At 41.5% G+C, this 23,405-nt stretch overlaps 1 protein-coding gene across 1 annotated transcript in view; it reads left to right on the top strand.

Annotated features, from left to right (window-relative positions):
• The first annotated feature begins 709 nt into the window (after positions 1-709).
• Positions 710-23,405, top strand: part of F9 (coagulation factor IX) — a 36,251-nt gene continuing 13,555 nt past the window's right edge. Inside the window, exons 1-5 of the mRNA XM_070290652.1 lie at positions 710-983; positions 7,253-7,416; positions 7,613-7,637; positions 11,799-11,912; positions 21,451-21,579. Coding sequence (XP_070146753.1) covers positions 896-983; positions 7,253-7,416; positions 7,613-7,637; positions 11,799-11,912; positions 21,451-21,579 — 520 coding nt within the window. The 5' untranslated portion in view covers positions 710-895. The remainder of the gene's footprint in view (positions 984-7,252; positions 7,417-7,612; positions 7,638-11,798; positions 11,913-21,450; positions 21,580-23,405) is intronic.

The raw sequence follows: 23,405 nt of genomic DNA, 5'->3' as shown, positions 1-23,405 counted from the left end.
TACTATCAAAATTATTAATGAAAATTTTTCATAATGATGAAAAATTGTAGCAGATTGAAATCTGGGTCTACCCAAAGAAATGCAGAATATCATAATGGTAAACATGTGACTAAATATATTTTTCCTCATTTTAAAATTTCTTTGAAAGACTGGTGACTGCTTAAAGCAGAATAATAAGATAATATAGGGTTTATAACATTTGGAAATAAAATGTATCACAACAGCAGTACAAATAATGGCAGGTAAACATTTCTATCCTATTATGAATTTTTTATATTACATGTGAAGTGGTATATAAATATGAACTATTATATAATAATATTTATGCATTTATTTTCTATACATAAGTATACATGCATACATATATACACTCAAACATATATACATACGTTCTGAGACAGGGCCCATCTGCTTCACCATATGCATACACAGCACAATGAAGTTTATAAACTCCTCATTATGAGGAGGAAGATAAAAGATCCACCAGGTGACTCAACAGATATAAGCAGTGGAAACGTTTTAAGGTGGGTGACAAAATGACTTCATGCTTTCAATCTCTTTACCTTTCAACTATATGACATTAGTGTTCACTGACAAGATGGATCCTAAGATGAGTTCTGCTGCCACAGCAACAGCAGCCATTGTACCTTCCCCTGTTCTAACAATGGGTCAGTTCAAGCTTCAGTCTCAGGTCAGCCACAGTGACAGAAGCCCATGGAATCAGAGGTGAAGTTTAACGATGGCCACTGCCTCCTCTTTTCGTTTAATCCAAGAGGCCATTGGAAACAGCCCACTGAGGGAGATAGACGCTGTTTCCCAGAAGTAAATACAGCTCAGCTTGTACTTTGGAACAGTTGGTCAACCTTGCTGCTTGCACAAGCTACTAACAAAGGTTATGTGGTGCCTGAACATGATCATGGCAGAATCACCGGGCCTCGTCACCATCTGCCTTTTAGGATATCTACTCAGTGCTGAATGTACAGGTTTGTTTCCTTTATAAAGTTATATTGAATGTGCTTGTATTTTAGATACAGAAACATCTGGGGCTGTCTTCTTCATTAAATAATGATCACAGGATTTGACCACAAAATTTACGATTTTAGTAGTTAGCTTATGGGTTAGTAAGTACTAATTCTCTGGTAGCTATGCCTTCTTCATTTAAAAAATTAAATAGATTTACAATATTTATAGTATGTTTTTTAAATGGACACTGTTGGGCTTATGAATTGACAATTTAATTCCTTAGACAACAGTTGTCTTCTTGGTTTAAAAAAAAATTAAAAGGGGGAAAATGCTTTAACAAGGTAACAGCAGAATTTGGAGAAAAATTGTCATTTTGTGGGTTCTTTACTCATTACTTTGAAATCAAAATGAGAAACAGAGCAAAAACAATGGTTTTACTTACACAAAGTTTGATTTTAAGACATATAACGTGATTCAAAATTTTAGAACTGTTTAATGAGTCAGACCTCTAATTTTTAAAGTCTATAAAATCATACACCTTCAGTTGATAGTCTTAGAATACAAACAAACTTTCTAGTAATAAGTTGTTATTTATCACTAAAGTTTTCCACGGGTTAGAAAGAAATTATTTTGTTTGATTCCAAACATCTTGGAGTTGACACAGGGGGAAATTCAATGCTCACTTGAGCTCTTAGGACAGCAAAGCTAATCCAAGAATTGACATCAAGAGTACAAACTTAGTCAATGCAATTTACATCACTTGGTTTTTTTCCACAACTTCAGTGACTTTATGTATTCCCCAAAGGCAGGCACACAGAGAAGAAACTACCCCATTTAGACAAACAGCATGTTCTCACAGGAAGCATTTATCACACTTACTTGTCAACCTATTATAATCAAATCTACAGTGCCAAGATCAGGGGTGCCAACCCGAAGCATCCCCAGAAAGCAGACTGGCCCTGTGGTTCCCACTCCAGACATGATGTCACACTGAAATGCAGAAATAACGACACATGAATGCAGAGGTTAAATTAAACCAGCAAACTGGGCAGCATCAAGCAGTAAAGAAATTTAGCTGGAACATTCACAAAGTAGAACATAAAGCTAAGTCTTTATACACATCTCATCAGTGTGAGATCTAGGAGGACAAAGGATCCAACCTCTTCCTTCAAGATAAGTGATGAGGTGATGGAGGTTTTAAGAAGGCTGCTGCTCCCTTGAAGACCTCAGATGTAGGAAAAAAGGACAGATTCAGAGAAAAATAAGGAGGACTAGGATTTCAGAAACTTGGTAAATAATGAAAAGAAGAGATAAGCTTGAAGAAGGGTTAAATATATGGCCCTCTGACAATGGTGAGGAGAAAGGCAGTGGAGTCCTCATAGTCAGAGATATTAGGTCCCTGAGCAGAGCACCAGCGGTCTTTCCCTAAGGATAGACAGTGTTGGTGCAGTGCTCTCCTCTGCTGTTAAACTTACTGGCTTCTAAAAGCAGTTTCTATGAATGATTTTCACAGAGATGTTGCATTTTCATGGCTGCTGCCCTTAGGTATTACTGCATCAATTTAGAATTTTGCAATCAAAACTATTTTGTGCAACCAATTCAGTTTTGTAAAGTGTATGGACCCAAGCTGCCTTTCATTCAGAATGAATGAATGAAATAAAGTGAAAGACAGCTTCAGGCCATAACACAGTGGCTAGTACGGTGCCAGGTACCATCACAAGGTACGAGGGGCTTGGGGATAAATCAGATTCCCTCTCTGATCTATAGTACCATGAGGCCAGGTGAGAGATTTCAATACAATGTGATAAGATGCATACCAGACACTAAAGGAGCATAAAGAAAGGAACATATTAATTGGGGGACACTGACAGAGGGACAATATTTTGAGGTGGGTCTTAAAAAATGAGTAGGTTCATTCTACTAAAACACCTGATTAAGGGCATTCTACGCAGAGAGGAGCACTCATATACAGAGATCCAGATTCACAACAAATGTGAGGTCTTTCAGGAACTCAGTATTCCTTCAATATTGAATATGACAGGTGAGGCAGGGTCAGGGCATCAGATAAGAAAGGCCCTAAACTAAGGAGTTTGGACAAAAGAATGCAATTTGGAGTCATCAGAAGTGTAAACATGAATACCACTGACGGCTGACTTAGGCTGCTTGGCCTGGCAACATTCTCATGAACTGTGTGGGAAACAGGTAGCCAGACACAGGGAGACCAGTCTTGAGGCCACTGCAGTCATCGAGGGAAGGCATCAGAAGAGGGAAGGGAATTCAAGTGACACTATGGAAGTATTGACTAGAAATGACATGACTTAACCATCTGGGTATGAAAAGGGAAAGGGTTTAGGAGAAGCGGAAAGAACACATCCTTGAGCATCTAGGATATGGCCCAGTGCCTAAGAGCATGGACTGTGGGCAGTCTGACTGCCCACAACTAAATTCTGACAGTGACACTTTAATGCGTTACTTGGGGCAAGTCACTTAACCTCTCTGAACCTTCGTTTTCTGATTTATAAAACTGAGATGACAGCACCTGTCTCATGGAACTGCCGTGAGGAGAGAATGAAATAATGGATGCAAACACTGAGCACATTGTCCATCCAGCAATACAGAAATATTAAGGAAACATCAGGTCTTACCAGCCACCTGGTGATGTACAGTTCCAAGTTGGAAAGACAATCTGGAATTCCAAAGATCTATCTGACTTGAGGTGGATATTTGGAACTCACTGTCATATACATGGCAGTTACAACCACATGTGTGTCTAAGGACCCAGGGAGTGAGCATGGATCTTGTGGCACCTAGTACAGTGCCTGGCAGGAGTAAGTGCACAGAAAATTGTGTTGAGTCAAGAAAGGACTCAGAAAAAAAAAAAAGAAAGAAAAGAAAGGACTGAGAGCCTCAGATGGTAAAGAATCTGCCTGTAATGCAGGAGACCGAGGTTCAATCCCTGAGTCAGGATGATCCCCTGGAGAAGGGAATAGCAACCCGCTCCAGTATTCTTGCCTGGAGAATCCCATGGACAGAGGAGTCTGGCAGGCTACACAGTCCATAGGGTCACAAAGAGGCGGACACAACTGAGTGACTAACATTTTAAGGCTGGACTAAGGTGAGGCATGAAGGGCACGAAGGGCATAAAAATACTTGCATACCCTGAGAAAGCATGCCTGCTTGGATTCTGTGTCCTGGGGGCCTTGTTCACCTCACCTAGTCCTGGCCCTGACAAAGATGTATAGATTGAGGAAGAACAAGGCTGAAACTGGTGGCTGGAGCCTGGGAGAACACTGAACCTCATGGGGCAGGCAGAAGAAGGGGAATGAATGGATGCAAGTCGTGGGTGAATAACAAGAGTCAGTGCACAATGAAGGAAACTATAAGCAAGGTGAAAAGACAGTCTTCAGAATGGGAGAAAATAATAGCAAATGAAACAACTGACAAAGAATTAATCTCCAAAATATACAAGCAGCTCATGCAGCTCAATACCAGAAAACCCAATCAAACTCAATACCAGAATAACCCAATCAAACAGTGGGCAAAAGAACTAAACAGACATTTCTCCAATGATATACAGATGGCTAATAAACATGAAAAGATGCTCAACATCATTCATTATTAGAGAAATGCAAATCAAAACCACAATGAGGTATCATCTCACACTGGTCATAATGGCCACCATCAAAAAATCTACAAAGAATAAATGCTGGAGAGCATATGGAGAAAAGGGAACCCTCTTACACTGTTGGTGGGAATACAAACTGGTACAGCCATTATGGAGAACAGTGTAGAGATTTCATAAAAAACTGGGAATAGAACTGCTATCTGACCCAGCAGTCCTGCTGCTGGCCACACATCCCAAGGAAACCAGAATTGAAAGAGGCACAACACTATTTACAATAGTTAGAACATGGAACCAACCTAGATATCTATCAGCAGATGAATGGATTAGGAAGTTGTGGTTCATATACACAATGGTATATTACTCAGTTATAAAATGGAATGCATTTGAGTGAGTTCTAATGAGGTGAATGAACCTATAGCCTATTATACAAAGTAAAGAAAGTCAGAAGACAAATACTGTATATTAATGCATATATATGGGATGTAGAAAGACTGTAATGATGATCCTGCATGCAGGGCAGCAAAGGAGACACAGATGTAAAGAACAGACTTTTGGACTATGTGGGAAAAGGTGAGGGTGGAACGATATGAGAGAATAGCATTGAAACACGTACATTACCATATGTAAAATAGATGACCAGTGCAAGTTGGATGCATGAAGCAGGGCAGTCAAAGCTGGTGCTCTGGGACAACCCAGATTGATGGGGTGGGGAGGGAGTTGTGGGGGGGGCAGTTTCAGGATTGGGGGACACATGTGCACCCGTGGCTGATTCATGTCGATGTATGGCAAAAAACCACCACAGTATTGTAATATAATTAGCCTCTCACTAAAATTAATTAATTAAAAAAAGCAAGAGTCAGTGCAAAGAGGAGAACCGAGAGAGTGATTTCATGGAAAGAGCACCCTGAGAAGGGAGAGATCAACAATTAGGAGTGTTTCAGAGCAGGCAGCAAATAGAGAAGTTCAAAATTATCCTTTAGGAAGTCACTGCTGATCCTGACAGGAGTCATTTAATTATACAGATGGGGTAAAGAAGAGAAAGAACCACAGAAAAGTGCATTAAGTAAAAAGGAAATTGAGAAGAGGAAGGCAGACCAGACACAGGAGTAGAAAGGAAGAGAGATAACCACCACACACCAGCCTGCACAGGATCTCACTGATCCTGTCAGCAATGCTGGGAGGCAGACAGTCTGATGATACTCCTGTTTACACTTGACAAAGTTAAGCTGCAAAGATTATGTGACTTGCCTGAGGTCTCATAGCCAATAACTGGTAAGACATGTGATTCAAATCCAGGTGTGTCTGCTCTGCCTCCAAACCCCTATTTTTCCACTAGAACACACTGTAAATGGATACAGACACAGATGCTACTAGGAGTGCCCAGGGCCAAGCACAGGAACTAGCGAGCAGAGAGGAGGGCATGGTGGAGGCTGGGAGGCATCAATATGCCATGGCACCCATTGGCAGCTTGTGGCTTTCTCCCAGGGCACCTGGCTGTCTGACCTAGCAGTTGGGATTGTGGGGCATTAAGTACTGAAGAAGGGGTGAAGGGAATAGAGAAAGTTGACAAGGGAAGAGCTGAAGAGAAAAAGTCTAAGCTAAATTCGGGGGGAAAGTAAAGCCCAAGGGGACTTGAGGAGTGAGAAAAGGGAGAGACTGTCAAGGGATCAGCAGGCTCCATAAAGCGAACAGCTTCAGTGGAAATAAAGGACTTTAGTTATTTCTTCTCCTTTCCTTTTTTCCCTCTTTGGCACTAACAAGAAAACAGCCCCAAAATGCCCTGGAAAGTTCATGTTATAAACATCTCGTCCTGTTGAGATGCTATCAGATGTTCTCTTAAGGAAAAGAATAACTCTAGGCAGCTTCTTGAGTTCCTGTCATTAATTATAAATATAGATACTATATCTATATCTCTCTATCTAGAGAAAGACACATGAACGGAGACAGAGTGAAACAGAAAGAAGAGACTGAGATTGGAGCAGGGTGGTGGGGGGGAGGGGGTGGAGAATTAGATTAGAGACCTTAATCCTCCAGTGTTCAGGAGTGTTCCTACAGGCTAGTCAGTCAAAGCTAAAATAAATCACATCCTGAATCCCAGAAAATGACACATGTCACTGGAGTTCCTAGAATACATGCCAACTTAAGGGGCTGTGAGTTTGAAGTTTTAAAGAATAAAAAACATGAAGGCAGAGGTTTCTCTTTAATATCTAGTGAGACACCAGGGTTGCCTTTAGGCCTCTGCTCTTCCAACAGAAACGTGCTGCCAAGTCATCTGGACAACTGCGCCCTGTAAACACAGCCTGGCCAGGGTGATGGATCACCTTGCAAGGATCTGCAATTAGCTATTTTCAAATGATGACAAAGTGTGAAGTTAACTGCTTACTTGAGAACTTTCTTTTTCATCCAGAGTAAATTCAAATACGAATGAAAATCTGACCTTTTATTACTGGAGCTCTCTTGACTAAAAGTAAAACTGAATTTTAATTCCTAAATCTCCCTATGTATACAGTACCATGAGAACATCATAGATTTTGGCTCTATGCCCCAAAGATAAATTGGTTTGGGGATTACTTGGATTAAAAAACAAAGCCTTTCTTAAGAGATGTATTTAATTTTCATAATATTTTCTTTTCTCTAAAGCTAAAGAGTTCTTTTAAATTTCAGTTTTTCTTGACCGTGAAAATGCCACCAAAATTCTCCATCGGCCAAAGAGGTACAATTCAGGTAAACTGGAAGAGTTTGTTCGAGGGAACCTTGAGAGAGAATGTAGAGAAGAAAAATGCAGTTTTGAAGAAGCACGAGAAGTTTTTGAAAACACTGAGAAAACTGTGAGTATTTCCACATAACATCCTTCAGATGCAGAACAAAGAATAGAAAAACCTTTTTGAAAAATAGGGAAAAAACCATATTTCCCTTTGGAATTTTAAAAATCTATACATGTATATATATTATAAATACTATAATAGAGAAGGAATCAAAAACACTGTAAATAGTACCATTAACTTGTCCTCTTTTTCTTTATAGACTGAATTTTGGAAGCAATATGTTGGTAAGCAATTCATTTTATCCTCCCCCAGGTATATGAAACATTTGAGATTTACGTATTGCTTTGCTCTGTGTCAAAAGGGCTCAGAAAAATAAGTTAAATTGTTTTTACCCAACACTGAATGGTAACTATCCAAGATAATGGAGATATCTGCTGGCAGCAAAACTTACACCTCCCTAGGGGTTCAAAAGGAACATGGTTCCACCTCAGGAATCCAGAAGGAAGAAACCAAAGAGAATTGTATCTGGGACTGAATGAGAGTTTACAGTCCTCAGTAGGGAATCAGAAAATGCTGATTGACTTAAATGTTTACTGCTTAAAAGACTTCCTCCTTCTGGTGGCCTACAAGGCCCTCCCGATTGCCCTGCCCTGTGACCTCCACTCCTCCTGCTCGCCCCCTCACACTCAGGGCACCAGCCATCCTGGCCCTGCAGCTATTCCTTACACGTGCTACAACTGCTTCTACTTTAGAGTCTTAGATCTGACTGTTCTTTGCATGTTGAAGATTCTTCAGCCAGGTTCCTGTAGGCTCACTCCTTCACCTCCTCTCAGGTCTTCACCCAAATATCACTCTCTCAATGATGCCTGCCTTGATCATCTATTAATATGTCAACCTGCCTTCCCCCACAACCCCAACACTTTAGACACTGTATCCTGTTCTATTATTTTTCATAGCACTTTTCACCATCTGAGGTATCATATAATAGTCTTACTTATACTATTAATTTTTCCCACCTTGCTAGAATGAAAGCTTCATGTTGGCAGGTGTATTCAACTGTTTTGTTTATTGATGTAGTCCTAGTATCTCAAACAGTATCTGGTACAGAAGCACTGAGAAAATACTTGCTGAATGAATTGAAGAAGGAGGAAACATCACAACTTTAACGACAACTAAGTTTTAACACTAATTTAAAATCTAGCAGCAGGATTTTGAGGCAGTGTTAAGTTTCCCAGCTTGACTTACCTAAGACCATGTGCATGAACAGAAACTACCCTGGACAGCCAATTCACTGAATTCCATCAGTTCTATTTTCCCAGATTCCATTCTGTGAGCACTAATGGACTTACTCATTCATATTCTTGTGACTAATTATTTCTCCACTTTGTTTTTAAATCATGAGGGAAGAGGTCCACTCTGTTACATTTGCTTTATCTGCCTTTGTCCTTAATAATAAATGCCACCGTGCCAACTTTCTACTGAGGTATTCCACTACAGTTAGTCCAAACAAGACTTTTCATTCTCTATTTCTATTTAAAACTCTGAATCTTGTCTTTTTAAAAAGCAAATCAATTTCTACTTTTCCTCCCCATATATTCCTGGCTGCATTTAAAAAACTCTCTTGTCCCCTTTATTGCCCATCCCCTCCTCAGGTGGCCTCTCATCAGTACCTCTTTAACACCATATTTTGAAGTTGGGCTCCTGCCTTCTAGGCCACAGGCTGTGTTTTACTGTAACTCGGGTAAAGAAATGTGGAAAACTTCAAGAGCATGATTTTGTTGTTGACCTGAAAGAAAAAGACTACAGCAAAGATGGGTTTATTCAGGATCAGCAGAGAATCATAATTCAGGGTGTTCAACCACTGGGAGCCATGTGCAAGTTCCTGCAGGGCAGAGGGGCAGATGACTCTTCTGAAGAGGGGAAAAGGAAGTGGGGAGAAAATGCGTGTTAAGTCATTTTAGTCGTGTCCTACTCTCTGTGACTCCATGGACTGTAGCCCGCAGGCTCCTCTGTCCGTGGAATTCTTCAGGCAAGAATACTGGAGTGGGTTGCCATATCCTCCTCCAGAGGATCTTTCTGACCCAGGGATCGAACCCACGTTTCCTGCATGTCCTGCATTGGCAAGTGGGTTCTTTACCACTAGTGCCACCTGGTACAGTAAACAAAGAGTCCCTGGCTTGTTATTGGCTGACTCCTTGCCAAGAAAGAGGTGGAATCGGTCTTCTTCCTGTTGGGCTCTGCTATCATTGGGCGTGAGAGCTCTCCCTTCTGGTCTCTCAATTCAATTTAACTGAGGTTTCTGTTTATTAATTTTTTACACTGTCAGTACTGCTTTGCCTACTAAAAACAAGACAAAAACAAGAAGAAAAAGAAAACCTAATTCCATGCTTCTTTTCACTTTGCAGTTGAGATTCCCAAGCACCCCAAATAGCCTCTGCTGTTTTCTCTTGTGTGGGCTTCCTCACACAATGGGGATGCAGGTCCCTCATTCCTGCCCTACCCATTTCACCATGGGAAGAATTTGGCTGAAGGAGAAAAACTGCCCAACCACATTAACCAGAGTCTGCACAGCACTTTACAGTTTACAGACTGGCTGTCACTTTTAATCCTCACACCATCCCTGTGAGCAAAGCATTATGAACTTCATTTTACAGAAGAAACTGAGGTTTAGGGAGGTTAAATGACTTGCCAAAGGTCACACAGCTGGGGAGTCATGGAGCCCAGAAGAGCAGCCAAATTCTTTACTGCCCAACCCCCACTCTCTATGACCCCTCCCAGCCTTCAGATCACAACATGGTTATTCATTAAACTACCACTGAGTAGCCTTAAACAGGAAGCTCTCACTTGGCAAGGTCTTCTCCCTTGCTGTCTTTGACCCCTATTGTCTGTGGCTTTGTCTCAGCCCAAAGTATACACAGACAAGCACCCAAAGCAGGACTAAATGCAGGATAAAATGACACTCATTTTAAAGATATGTCTCAGCAAATGAGTTGCTGTGTAGCTGGCTGCAAGCCCAGAGCTTTTCAGTGAAACATCCTAAATAATTCAGCTCTGTTCATCTGCAATATAAAGTGCAAATGTGGCTCGTTTTTTTAGACCAGTCCTGAACATCAATAATAATAAACCACAGATAACGTATTTTGTTTTCACAGAATTGGAACAAATTGAAGTATCTGTGCAAAAGCACATTGGATCAAGGGGCAGAGGGGACAAGGTCTAATTTTTACAACAAGCAGATTTTCCAGAGAGGGACTCTTCTTGAGAAAAGGTTATTAGCCCTCAGCCAGTGGGACCTGGATACTTGCTCCTGACAGCGAGCATGATAGACACACTACTGCTGTCCTACAGCAGTCAGGGCTCCAGTCAGGAATCTCGGCTCTAAAATATGAAATTAGAAATTCCTCTTGAACTGCCCCCTTTCCCCTCACTGTTTTATTCTTGTGTCATCTTTACCGCTTACTCTTTGGTTACTCACATATCAAGCCTTGCTGATCTCGCTCCTGGCTTTCTTCAGGGCTCTTCATCTGCTCAGAGGATGCACCAGCCTCCCTCCTGGTTCTCTTCACCCTTTTACCCTGAAGCTGCCTTAGAGTTACAAGTTGAGGCAGAGCTCTGAGAAATCCAACTGAAGCGTTCCCTTCTCATCCTAACCCTTCCCCTCTTACCTATTCCTTGCTCCTTTTTTCTGATGACCAATGTCTTCAAAGGTTCTCCAGAATGCTGCGAATGTAGAAACTTCAGGAAAGATAGGAAGGAAATATAGCCAATCTATATAAAAACATGGCACATTTTCAGAAACTTTTCTTTCTTAATTCTTTGTATTGAAAGCTGTTTGTCTCTTTACTGAACCATTTGGGACCTAATCATAGACAGTAGAATATCCTTCAGGATTCGAGCATCTTTTGGGCTGTTTGGAACCATCACTGGCTACTTAACAGTGAAATGATGAGATGAGGAAGTAGATGCATGCATGCCATGCCGAGGCTGCCAGTTCCCTGAGTGGAGTTGCTGTTACCTAGCTCAATTTGCTCTACAAGACATGCAATAGAACAAGCCAGGTATGACACAAAGATGATTGCTGAAGCAACATGGTTTGATTTAGAATTAACTCCATCATCATGCTATAAAGAAGGACTGAAAATTCCTCTCACCTTGTATATCTCTACACTCAGCCTTTCTTCTCCCTCATCTTCCTCCCTTCAGTTGCATAAACAATCCACATGCCTTCCTTAGGGCCATTCCCTAGAACAATGTCAGCCTAAAAACCTTTATTAGAATTTTTAGAAACTTAGGAAAACAGGAGCATCCCATAAGCAGCTGATGTCCAAGTCAGAAGTCCTGCTCTGACCCTAAAATTAGGCTCCCCTCTCCATGAGTTTGTGCAGAAAGTACTGGGAATTCTAACCAATGCATCTGCTAATTCATCTTGTTAATCTACGTTGAAGATGGAGATCAGTGTGAGTCCAATCCATGTTTAAATGGCGGCATGTGCAAGGATGACATTAATTCCTATGAATGTTGGTGTCAAGCTGGATTTGAAGGAAAGAACTGTGAATTAGGTAAGTAACTATCTTTGGATTACTGGTGGTTCCAAATTTCCCTTTGAAACCAGATGCAACTGGAAAATGCAATATGTATGTACCATAATTTTCTCTTAAATTATGGTAAAGAACCCTTTACATGAGATCTACACTCAACAAAATTTGAAGTATATGATAGCGTATTGCTAACTCTGTATAGCAGATGTCTCGACTTTATTCCTCTTGCATAACTGAAACCTGGAGAATAGCAACACCTCACTTGCTCCTCCTCCAGCTCCTGGCAAGCATCATTGTATTCTCTGCTTCTATGTGTTGGACTATTTTTAGATACATCATATAAGTGGAATCATGTGGTATTTGTCCTTCTGTGACTGCCTTGTTTCATTTACCATAATGTCCTTCAGGCTCATCCACGTTGTTGCATATGACAGAATTTCTTATTTTTGAAGGTTGAATAATATTCCATTGTATAAAACATACTTTTAAAGCTTGTAAAGAGGATCAATTCATTTTATCTGTGGTCATAGTTTCCAGGATGAGTTCAAGAAACCATATGAAGAGCAACAGTAATATTTGCTAACTAGTAGGAAGTGGTCGGAGAAGGCAATGGCACCCCACTCCAGTACTCTTGCCTGGAAAACCCCATGGACGGAGGAGCCTGGAAGGCTGCCGTCCATGGGGTTGCTGAGGGTTGGACACGACTGAGCAACTTCACTTTCACTTTTCACTTTCATGCATTGGAGAAGGCAATGGCAACCCACTCCAGTGTTCTTGCCTGGAGAATCCCAGGGACAGGGGAGCCTGGTGGGCTGCCATCTATGGGGTCACACAGAGTCAGACACAACTGAAGCAACTTAGCAGCAGCAGGAAGTGGTAGGTTCCCGGGTGGCACTAGTGGTAAACAACATGCCTGCCAATGTAGGAGACATAAGAAACCCAGGTTTAGTCCTGTGGTTGGGAAGATCCCCTGGAGAAGGAAATGGTAATCCACTCCAGTATTCTTACCTGGAGAATCTCAGGGGCAGAGGAGCCTGGTGGACCACCATCCATAGGGTCACAGAAAGTTGGACACAACTGAAGTGACTTAGCACACATGCATGCACAGAACTGGTAATAGTGTTCCACTATCTTATTCATCCTCAATACAACCATTAGTCTCCCCATTCTACACAGATGAGGAAAGTGCAGCTCAAACATTTCAAAATCACAGAAGCAGTAAACAGTTCAGCCAGGACCTGAACTCCCATCTGACCAAAACCCATGCTTCTAACCGCTATCCACAAAACGCAAAGAAAACTGACCGATAAAACCATTTGAATTCATAACTAAAATATCAGCAAAGAAGTGGAAGTCAACTAAGTACAGAATTGGGGTAGGGAAGGCCAAGTCTCCTTTATAATAGGTTCTTCTCCACCCCTAAGAACCACTTCACATGTGAAATTTATTGACAAAATTCAGAACTCATTCCTGAACTTGACTAAATTGATATACTGGAGTTACACAGAAAATCTAGGGTCATTGTGCATCTTCTTTGCATAGCCTAGGCTTCTTTTTTTCTGAGACTTTGGCAGTTGAAACAGTAAACCCCAAAGTCCTTTACCTATTTGTTTATTACCTCTGGATGCAGGATTACTGGTACTGTGATTGTGAAAAGCATACAGTGCTAATGACAGATTCTCCTTATACTCTGAAACTCCAGAAGAATAGAGGTGCAGTCCTAGGGAAAGAATTCAACACCACAGACTACATGACTAAGGGAAAAGAGTAGAAAATTAGCAGGACTCTATTTAAGCGTTATGGCAATCCACCTGACACAGATGAAAAGGGCATTAAAACAAAATGAAATGCAGCAGCTGCACTTGTCCTATAAAGAAGGGGGAAAGTTGTCTCTAATACTGTGCAGAAATTGTTTCAGTGCTAAAGAGAAATCCATTGATCATCTTCCTTTGAGATCCAAAAGATTAAAAGGAAAAGAAGACAGGGAAAAGAAAAGGAAGCAGGGCAAAAACATTTTAAAAGAAAGAAAAAAAGGAGATGCAGGTGGATGGACTGGTACCCTGAGCTTGGACTCCCACTCCCTCAGGCTTCACAGTGCGGGGACACTCCGATGCCTGGGTTCCCTTTCCTATGGGCATGTTCATTGGTTCAACATCTCCGAAGTGCTACTGGCATCTGAAAGGTTACAATTTCAAATTCAGACGGACCTAGATTAATGTGATCCTGCTGCTTGAAAGCTTATGGAAACTGATTGAATATCACCTTAAATAATATAATTATTAGAGCTGATGGAATGAAAGACTCAATTGGGCTCCATTAAGAACGAAGGGCATGTCATAGCAAAGTAAAACTGAAAATCATGTTTAATGTTAAATACTCCTAAATGTGAGAGTTGGACCATAAAGAAGGCTGAGCATCAAAGAACTGATGCTTTCAAACTGTGATGCTGGAGAAGATTCTTGAGAGTTCCTTGGGCAGCAAGAAGATCAAACCAGTCAATCCTAAAGGAAATCAATCCTGAATATTCATTGGAAGGACTGATGTTGAAATGCCAATACTTTGACCACCTGATGCAAAGAGCCAACTCATTGGAAAAGATCCTGATGCTGGGAAAGATTGAAGGCAGAAGTAAAAGGGGGTGACAGAGGATGAGATGGTTGGATGGCATCACCAACTTGATGAACATGTGAGCAAACTCCAGGACATAGTGAAGGACAGGGAAGCCTGGCATGCTGCTGTCCATGAGGTCACAAAATGTCAGACATGACTTAGCGACTGAACAACAAAATGTCTTTAGTTTAAACATAAAGACACTTTAAAAGAGGCAGAGAGCCCAGAGGAATGTAGTTATAAAAGCAGAAAACTGCTATGACAGGTTTTGCTATGTGCATGACACTATGATCCACACAGCAAAAGTGCTAAGTCTACAGTGGGCACCTTTTCAGGCCCCTCAGGTTCGCCACATTTTGGTTTGGTCATGGCTCCGTGGAGACACTGCAGCCACCACCAACCCTAGCCTCTAGGGTATCTTGAGCCCAGCTGACCAAGGTTTAGAAAAATCCTCCCAGCTTGCTTAGTTTAGAAACAAAGTGGGAATTCTCAAAAGACTCTACCTCAGACACTGCTGCTGCTGCTAAGTCACTTCAGTCGTGTCTGACTCTGTGCGACCGCAGAGATGGCAGCCCACCAGGCTCCCCCATCCCTGGGATTCTCCAGGCAAGAATACTGGAGTGGGTTGCCATTTCCTTCTCCAATGCATGAAAGTAAAAAGTGAAAGTGAAGTCGCTCAGTCGTGTCTGACTGTTCGCGACCCCATCGACTGCAGCCTACCAGGCTCCCCCGTCCATGGGATTTTCCAGGCAAGAGTACTGGAGTGGGGTGCCATTGCCTTCTCTGACCTCAGACACTAGAGGAAAGCAAAAGCATATACAAACTCCCATTTAAGCTATTGCTTCAAACTGAACTAAGGACTGATCTCAAAAGCCACTAGGAAAAAAGCACAGTTCATGGAGTATCTGTGCCCCAAGTCCTTGGCGTCACCGAGTGTCTAAAAGGGAAGGAGATTTCCATTGTTAAGACCTTGTTCTTTTTCCTCTTCTCTTGTTCATCAGGCTCCTCTCCAAGGAAGAGAGGTGCAAACATTCAGGGAATGCTTTCTAGTTAGAACAATTAACTGGCTACTGTGTCCCACTGGCTGGAATAAAGACCGCTGAGTGTCCCCAGATACACATCCCATCTGAGTCCTTTTCAGATAAATCAAAGTCTGTAAGAGTTCGGCCATTCCTGTCCCTTCTAAAGAGTACAAGAGGCATTTCCTCACAGTAAGAGAGAGGGAAAGAAAAACAAGCACAGAAACACTTTTTTTTTTTCATTTTGGTAAATCACAGACACTACTAATATACTGTGTATTTCTGTGGAGTAGAAAAAAAAAAAGAACATACCTTGAGTTTAGTTGATAAACTTGTTAAAGAGAATATCTTTCATCCCAATTTTGGTTCTCTCGTTTGTGAATATATCACAGCAGATGAAGGCAGAGTAAAATGAAGCAGAACACACTAACTTGTATAGTAGGCAGGAGGGGAGTTAGAGGTGTTTGTGCTAACATAGAGGAAAAAGAACAGACACTGTGAGATGTCCATCCACAGATATTCTAGGGGCTTCCCTGGTGGCTCAAACAGTAAAGAATCTGCGTGCAATGCAGGAGACCTGGATTCAATCCCTGGGTTGGGAAGATGCCTTGGAGAAGGAAATGGCAACCCACTCCACTTTCTTGCCTGGGAAATCCCATGGACAGAGGAGCCTGGCAGGCTACAGTCCATGGGGGTTGCAAAAGTCAGACATGACTGAATGACTAAACCAACCAACCAAAGGACCAGGGAGAATCGACACCCAACACGGGCCTAATGTCCAAGTGCTCCAGAAACAATTGATGACTGAGTCCCACAGTGACTGTCCCCGAGGTGCAGGACTACAGATCTCTCCACTGGAACTCCTTGTGCTGTTATTTTATTTCCAGACTCTTAAGATCTTTACTTGAGGTCAAAAGACTGCTGGTTGGACAGCAGTATTTCCCACTGTGTGCACAAACCAAGCCACAAGACAGCAGCAGCAGCGACATACTAGGCCACAAAGAGCAGTGACAAATGGGGAAAAGGATAGAGTGGTCTAGTTACTTAGCCAAGGATGCAGAATCAGGAAAAGCACCTCAACTTTACCCATTCCTATTGTGCATGGCCAGGTCCAAACTGGTCAGCACCTGCCACCCACTTCTGTGAACTCTGCACATTCTCATATTGACTGAACACTCCCTACAGGGGGTATTTGATTTGGCTGCACACTCTAGTATTGCTTTGTAGCAACAAAATGATTGCTAGTAACATGAGAGGAGCCAGAGATGTAATTACGTTAGTGAGAAGAAAGGTCTTTAATAAATAAATAAAAAGGACCAAGTGCCATCTTTTTGGCTTCTACACTTAGTGGATTATTGGCAGCAAAGGGTAAAGCTTAGGCTGGTTCCTTTGTCTACCTGGTAACAGTTGATTTGCCTTCCCTCATTTCCTGAAGATCAGTAAGGAACATGAACTAATCATTACTCTAGCCTATGCTACCTACGTAAAACGGAATTCAAAAATTTAGATCTGTCATTCACAAATCCATAATATACTCCCAGACCATACAGTCATTCTGTTAGCCTGAAATCTAAAGGGAAACAAAAAAGAGTCTGTGACACGAGTTTATGTGTTAAGGTGTGCAATCCTAGGCGGGCACGAGTAAGGGATGGGGGAGTGAGAAGTGAGGAAAGGAGAGCCAAGAGTAGGAGTCATCTCTCCTCACCTGCAACTAACTGCTTGATCTCTGGGGACTGTTTTCCAAGAAGCCACATGAGCTGGCCTCAGGAGAGTCAGTCTCAGAGGGGAAAAGAAGTAAAAGAATCTGTCCACCAGTATACATCTCTTGATGGTCAACAGTTCAGCCTGTGTGGCATTAGCTCCCTGGCATCACCACGTTGTACGCACTGGGGCCCCGAGAGACCACGCGGCATCCCGGGCCTTAGCATCAACCTGGGAGCATCAAGAAAAGAGACCAGAGGCCCACGATACAGATCTTAGCCAGGCCATTCAAGGCAGCACCTAGATGAAGCCAAGGGAAGTCCACGCACAGCAAATCACCAACAGGGCTGGGACAGATGCGGGTGAAGCTGGGGGTGACTAAGGTGGCCCACAACAGGTGGCTAACACAGCCGCGCATATTCTAACTGCACTGACAAACAAGCACTTCTCTTGAAAGCTCTACTGCTGTTAAGCCTGTAGGTAACGGGAAGGTGCCTTCCATTCACTGTGTTCCTGCACTGCTCTAGAGACAGAAATCGGTCCTGGGGCAGAGCCTATTTCTCTTAATTCCGCAGGTCTCAGCTAGCAAGCCCTGAACCCTGCTACTTCTTATTGAGATGGCACTGGAGAAACAAAGGGAAAACATGGGAATTTGAAAATACAGAATAAGATGGCAGGAACAAGCCAAATATATCAGGAATCACAATTAATGTGACTTGGAGTTAATGACAATTTTCAGTCTGGAGTTAAAAATCTAACTATATGTTGCTGATCAAACAGATAACTAAAACAAAACTATATCAGGAGGATAAAATAAAGGGATATAAAAAGATTTGCCAGGTAAATGCTAACACAAAGAAACTGGCAAAGCCATCTTAATATCAGATAAAATAGAATTCTGACCAAAAGCATTACAAGAGACAAAGAAAGATATAATATATGAATAAGGGAGATTGTATAGAATAAAGAAAATATGGGCCACTAAACTGCTTATCATTGTCAACACATAGTGTTTTTGGCATTTAGCTCCCTTCAGTTCAGTTCAGTTCAGTCACTCAGTCGTGTCCGACTCTTTGCAACCCCATGAATCGCAGCACACCAGGCCTCCCTGTCCATCACCAACTCCCAGAGTTCACTCAGACTCATGTCCATCGAGTTGGTAATGCCATCCAGCCATCTCATCCTCTGTCATCCCCTTCTTCTCCTGCCCTCAATCCCTCCCAGCATCACAGTCTTTTCCAATGAGTCAGCTCTTTGCATGAGGTGGCCAAAGTACTGGAGTTTCAGCTTTAGCATCATTCCTTCCAAAGAAATCCCAGGGCTGCTCTCCTTCAGAATGGACTAATTGCATCTCCTTGCAGTCCAAGGGACTCTCAAGAGTCTTCTCCAACACCACAGTTCAAAAGCATCAATTCTTCGGTGCTCAGCCTTCTTCACAGTCCAACTCTCACACCCATACATGACCATTGGAAAAACCATAGCCTTGACTAGATGGACCTTTGTTGGAAAAGTAATGTCTCTGCTTTTGAATATGCTATCTAGGTTGGTCATAACTTTTCTCCCAAGTAGTAAGCATCTTTTAATTTCATGGCTGCAATCACCATCTGCAGTGATTTTGGAGCCCCAAAAAATAAAGTCTGACACTGTTTCCACTGTTTGCCCATATATTTCCCATGAAGTGATGGGACCAGATGCCATGATCTTCGTTTTCTGAATGTTGAGCTTTAAGCCAACTTTTTCACTCTCCACTTTCACTTTCATCAGAGGCTTTTTAGTTTCTCTTCACCTTCTGCCATAAGGGTGGTGTCATCTGCATATCTGAGGTTATTGATATTTCTCCCAGCAATCTTGATTCCAGCTTGTGCTTCTTCCAGTCCAGCGTTTCTCATGATGTGCTCTGCATAGAAGTTAAACAAGCAGGGTGACATATACAGCCTTGACGTACTCCTTTTCCTATTTGGAACCAGTCTGTTGTTCCATGTCCAGTTCTAACTGTTGCTTCCTGACCTGCATACAGGTTTCTCAAGAGGCAGGGCAGGTGGTCTGGTATTCCCATCTCTTTCAGAATTTTCCACAGTTTACTGTGATCCATACAGTCAAAGGCTTTGGCATAGTCAATAAAGCAGAAGTAGATGTTTTTCTGAAACTCTCTTGCTTTTTCCATGATCCAGCGGATGTTGGCAATTTAATCTCTGGTTCCTCTGCCTTTTCTAAAACCAGCTTGAACATCTGGAAGTTCATGGTTCACGTATTGTTGAAGCCTGGCTTGGAGAATTTTGAGCATTACTTTACTGGCGTGTGAGATGAGTGCAATTGTGCAGTAGTTTGAGCATTCTTTGGCATTGCCTTTCTTTGGGATTGGAATAAAAACTGACCTTTTCCAGTCCTGTGGCCACTGCTGAGTTTTCCAAATTTGCTGGCATATTGAATGCAGCACTTTTACAGCATCATCTTTCAGGATTTGAAATAGCTCAACTGGAATTCCATCACCTCCACTAGCTTTGTTCATAGTGATGCTTTCTAAGGCCCACTTGACTTCACATTCCAGGGTGTCTGGCTCTAGGCGAGTGATCACACCATGGTGATTATCCAGGTCATGAAGATCTTTTTTGTACAGTTTTTCTGTGTATTTTTGCCACCTCTTCTTAATATCTTCTGCTTCTGTTAGTCCATACCATTTCTGTCCTTTATCAAGCCCATCTTTGCATGAAATGTTCCCTTGGTATCTCTAATTTTCTTGAAGAGATCTCCAGTCTTCCCCATTCTGTTGTTTTCCTCTATTTCTTTGCATTGATTGCTGAGGAAAGCTTTCTTATCTCTTCTTGCTATTCTTTGGAACTGTGCATTCAGATGCTTATATCTTTCCTTTTCTCCTTTGCTTTTTGCTTCTCTTAAAGGACCTTATTTCATTCTCCTGTGTTGATGCATACCCACCAGGGCCAGCTTCAAGTTTGCTTTGAAAAACTGGATTATATTAATGGTGCATGCATGCATGCCAAGTCACTTCAGTTGTGTCTGACCCTGTGCGACCCCATAGATAGCAGCCTACCAGGCTCCTTTGTCCCTGGGATTCTCCAGGCAAGAATACTGGAATGGGTTGCCATTTCCTTCTCCAATGCATGCATGCATGCTAAGTCGCTTCAGTCATGTCCGACTTTGTGCAACCCTATGGACAGCAGCCCATCAGGCTCCTCTATCCAGAGGATTCTCCAGGCAAGAATACTGGAGTGAGTTGCCATTTCCTTCTCCTATATTAACAGTAGGCACTTGTATTCAGCAAAATATACTATTGAGGGTGAAAAGGTGAGTCACAGAGTGGGAGAAGGTATCAACAATGCATATATCCAGCAACTAGAACTCTCATATGCTGATGGTGAGAATCTAAATTTGTATAATTTTCTTAGAAAACTATTTGGCAATATCTACTAACCCTGAACATATGGTCCAATCATTGCACTCGTGAGTACAGATCCAGTAAATCTGCACACATATGTTACCATAAGATATGTACAAGAATGTTCATTACAGCATTAAATGTAAGAGCCAAAAACTTGAAACTCAACTCAAATATTCATCCACAGTAAAATGGTGAACAGAGGTAGTAATATTCATACAATGGAATGTATTACACAACATGTAGATGAACTATGGCTATAAAAAACAACATGGATGAAGCTCACAAACAAAATGTTAACTGAGAAACACAGAAGAGTACATAATGGGAGCTTCTCCTTAGATAAAGTTCATGAACAGGTGAAACTAATTCCTTGTTAGAAGTCAAGGTATGGTAACTTTGGGAAGGAAGAAGTAGTGACCAGAAGGGGGAATTAGGAGAGCTTCTGGGCTGTTGATAATGTCCTCTGTACTGATCTGTTTACTGTTTAAACAAGTGAAGTCACCTTGTGAAAACTCATACCAAAGTTCTGGGTACTTTCTGGAATCTGTTATACTTTAATAAGCAGCTTTTTTTCACTGCAGTCTATGATTTTGTGAAAATAGCATATCTACACCTTCAGTTTTATACCAAATCACATATATTGCTGCCACCATTTTTATGCCATACTAAAAATTTTATCTTTTTTCCCCCTACTCTTAGCTCAAGGCTCACAAACTTCTCTCCACGAATGCTCCCAGCTTATATTTGACCTTTGCCAGAGTTAGTGGTTTCATGTACTTTTTAGAATTGTATGTTATTTGATGTTATTGCTGTGGATTTTGCTTTCTTTCAGATGCAACATGCAGCATTAAGAATGGCAGATGCAAGCAGTTTTGTAAAAGGGACGCAGATAACAAGGTGGTTTGTTCCTGTACTGCCGGATACCGACTTGCACAAGACCAAAAGTCCTGCGAACCAGCAGGTCAAAATCTAAGTTGTTTCTTTTTTTTTTTTTAGTTCGGCAGATATGTTTTCCAAATCCATATTTGAACTTTTAGCACCCTACATAATTTCATTCCTTGTTTTTACTTCTTTTTGAAATCACAGAAAAGACTAGTAGCATGGGCAAATTAATTTTTCAAATTGCACCATCATTTTGAAATTCTGTAATTGTCTTCCGTCTTCTTTTCTGTACCCAATTTTCTCCTTTGACCTTTATATCATGAAGCAATTGATTTGTGTGATTTCTGTATGTATATCTATAATTCATGAAGTCAAATTAATGTAGTAATCCTGTAATAAAAAAATAAAAGATACATATGTGGTTGACTGATAGGCTTCTAGTACAAGGCTGGTGAATTTTAATCATGATCTGTCCGAGCGTGGCTGGTTTACACTGAGAAAGTTATTTTCTATCCTTCATTCTCAGCCTCAGTTTACACACTTGGCATCAGAATAGTTCTGACAACTATCTGTTATGAGTTGTGTCAGGCTGATAGGCACAGTCAATCTACACAGCAGTGGACAAAGCAATGCTTCCCAGTTATGTCAACCATGCCACCATACTGACAGCTGACTGGTATGTGGAGATTATCTCCACTTTTCACGCTGCTCTTCTCTGGAAATGAAGGCAGCAGAAACTTGGAATTTTTTTTTTTTAATGTAGGCTCCACAGGATCAATTATATTTGATAAATGAGGGGCCTTTTTGAAGCAAACTGTATATAATTTCTTTTGCATTTCCAAAGCCTGCTAGCAAAGTGAAAGTGAAAGTGAAGTCGCTCAGTCGTGTCCAACTCTTTGCAACCCCGTGGACTGTAGCCTACCAGGCTTCTCCATTTCTCTGTAACTGGGTTCAATACCTATCCTAGTAATGAACCTGGCAGAGGAAATTAAAGAAAGAACCAGAAGACAAGAGTATATAGACTGCACTAAAATGAAGAGTCTAATGCTTCAAGGACCTGCCTGCCTCCCATCCTTCTACCTGGTTCTTGACATACACAGCTTCAAACTAGCCTACCTAGGGAGAAGTATGTGTGTACCTGTTTTTACCTTTGACACCTAACTTCCAGTGTAGACAGACAGCATAGTAGCTAAATCATTATAAGTCCTTTTCTGTTATAAGAAAGAGAAAAAACAGAGAACCACCTCCAACTATTAAGTGTTATTCTGAATATAGTCTTAGTTTTAGCAGAATAAATAAGCTAAACCTAAAATAAACTTTTCTGCCTTTCAATAGTAATGGTCCCTTTTCTTGAGCCAATGTTGACGATTTATATTTATACATAAGTATTTTGAACTAATTTCCTGTTTTCCCAACCACATGCTGTCTTCATGATACTTTGCCACAGCTGGTTGCTATAGAAATGTCTGTTATAAGGAATGTGGATAGAAGGAAAGTGAGAAATGCAATGTGAAGTGACTTTGCTTGACTACAAATTTCCATTCTGCTGTCCCTAGTGTATCAGTAGATAACTTCTTTTCTTTAGGTTATTTCCAACCCAAGGTAAAAGGTAGCAGTGCCCAGGTAGATGTGGTGGTTATAATCATATTAATAATTTATTTAGTTAATACTCAACAGCCAGGTAATTAAATCACAATGATCTCTCCCCAATGGATACCTAAATTCCACCTTGGAATCTTGAAGGCATTTTGGTCTACAAAAGAAGTCCTGGAAATTCCCTGGCAGTCCAGTGCTCAGGACTCTGCATTCTCACTGCCAGAGGCCTGGATTTGATCCCTGGTTAGGAAACTAAAATCCCAAAAGCCATGCAGTGTGGCCTCAAAAAAGAAAAAATGAAATCTCGTT

This window comes from Ovis canadensis, chromosome X (assembly GCF_042477335.2).
Source record: "Ovis canadensis isolate MfBH-ARS-UI-01 breed Bighorn chromosome X, ARS-UI_OviCan_v2, whole genome shotgun sequence".
In the NCBI taxonomy this organism is placed as follows: Eukaryota; Metazoa; Chordata; class Mammalia; order Artiodactyla; family Bovidae; genus Ovis; species Ovis canadensis.
The sequence above is the reverse complement of the archived record's forward strand: the minus strand, read 5'-3'. Positions and strand labels throughout refer to the sequence as shown.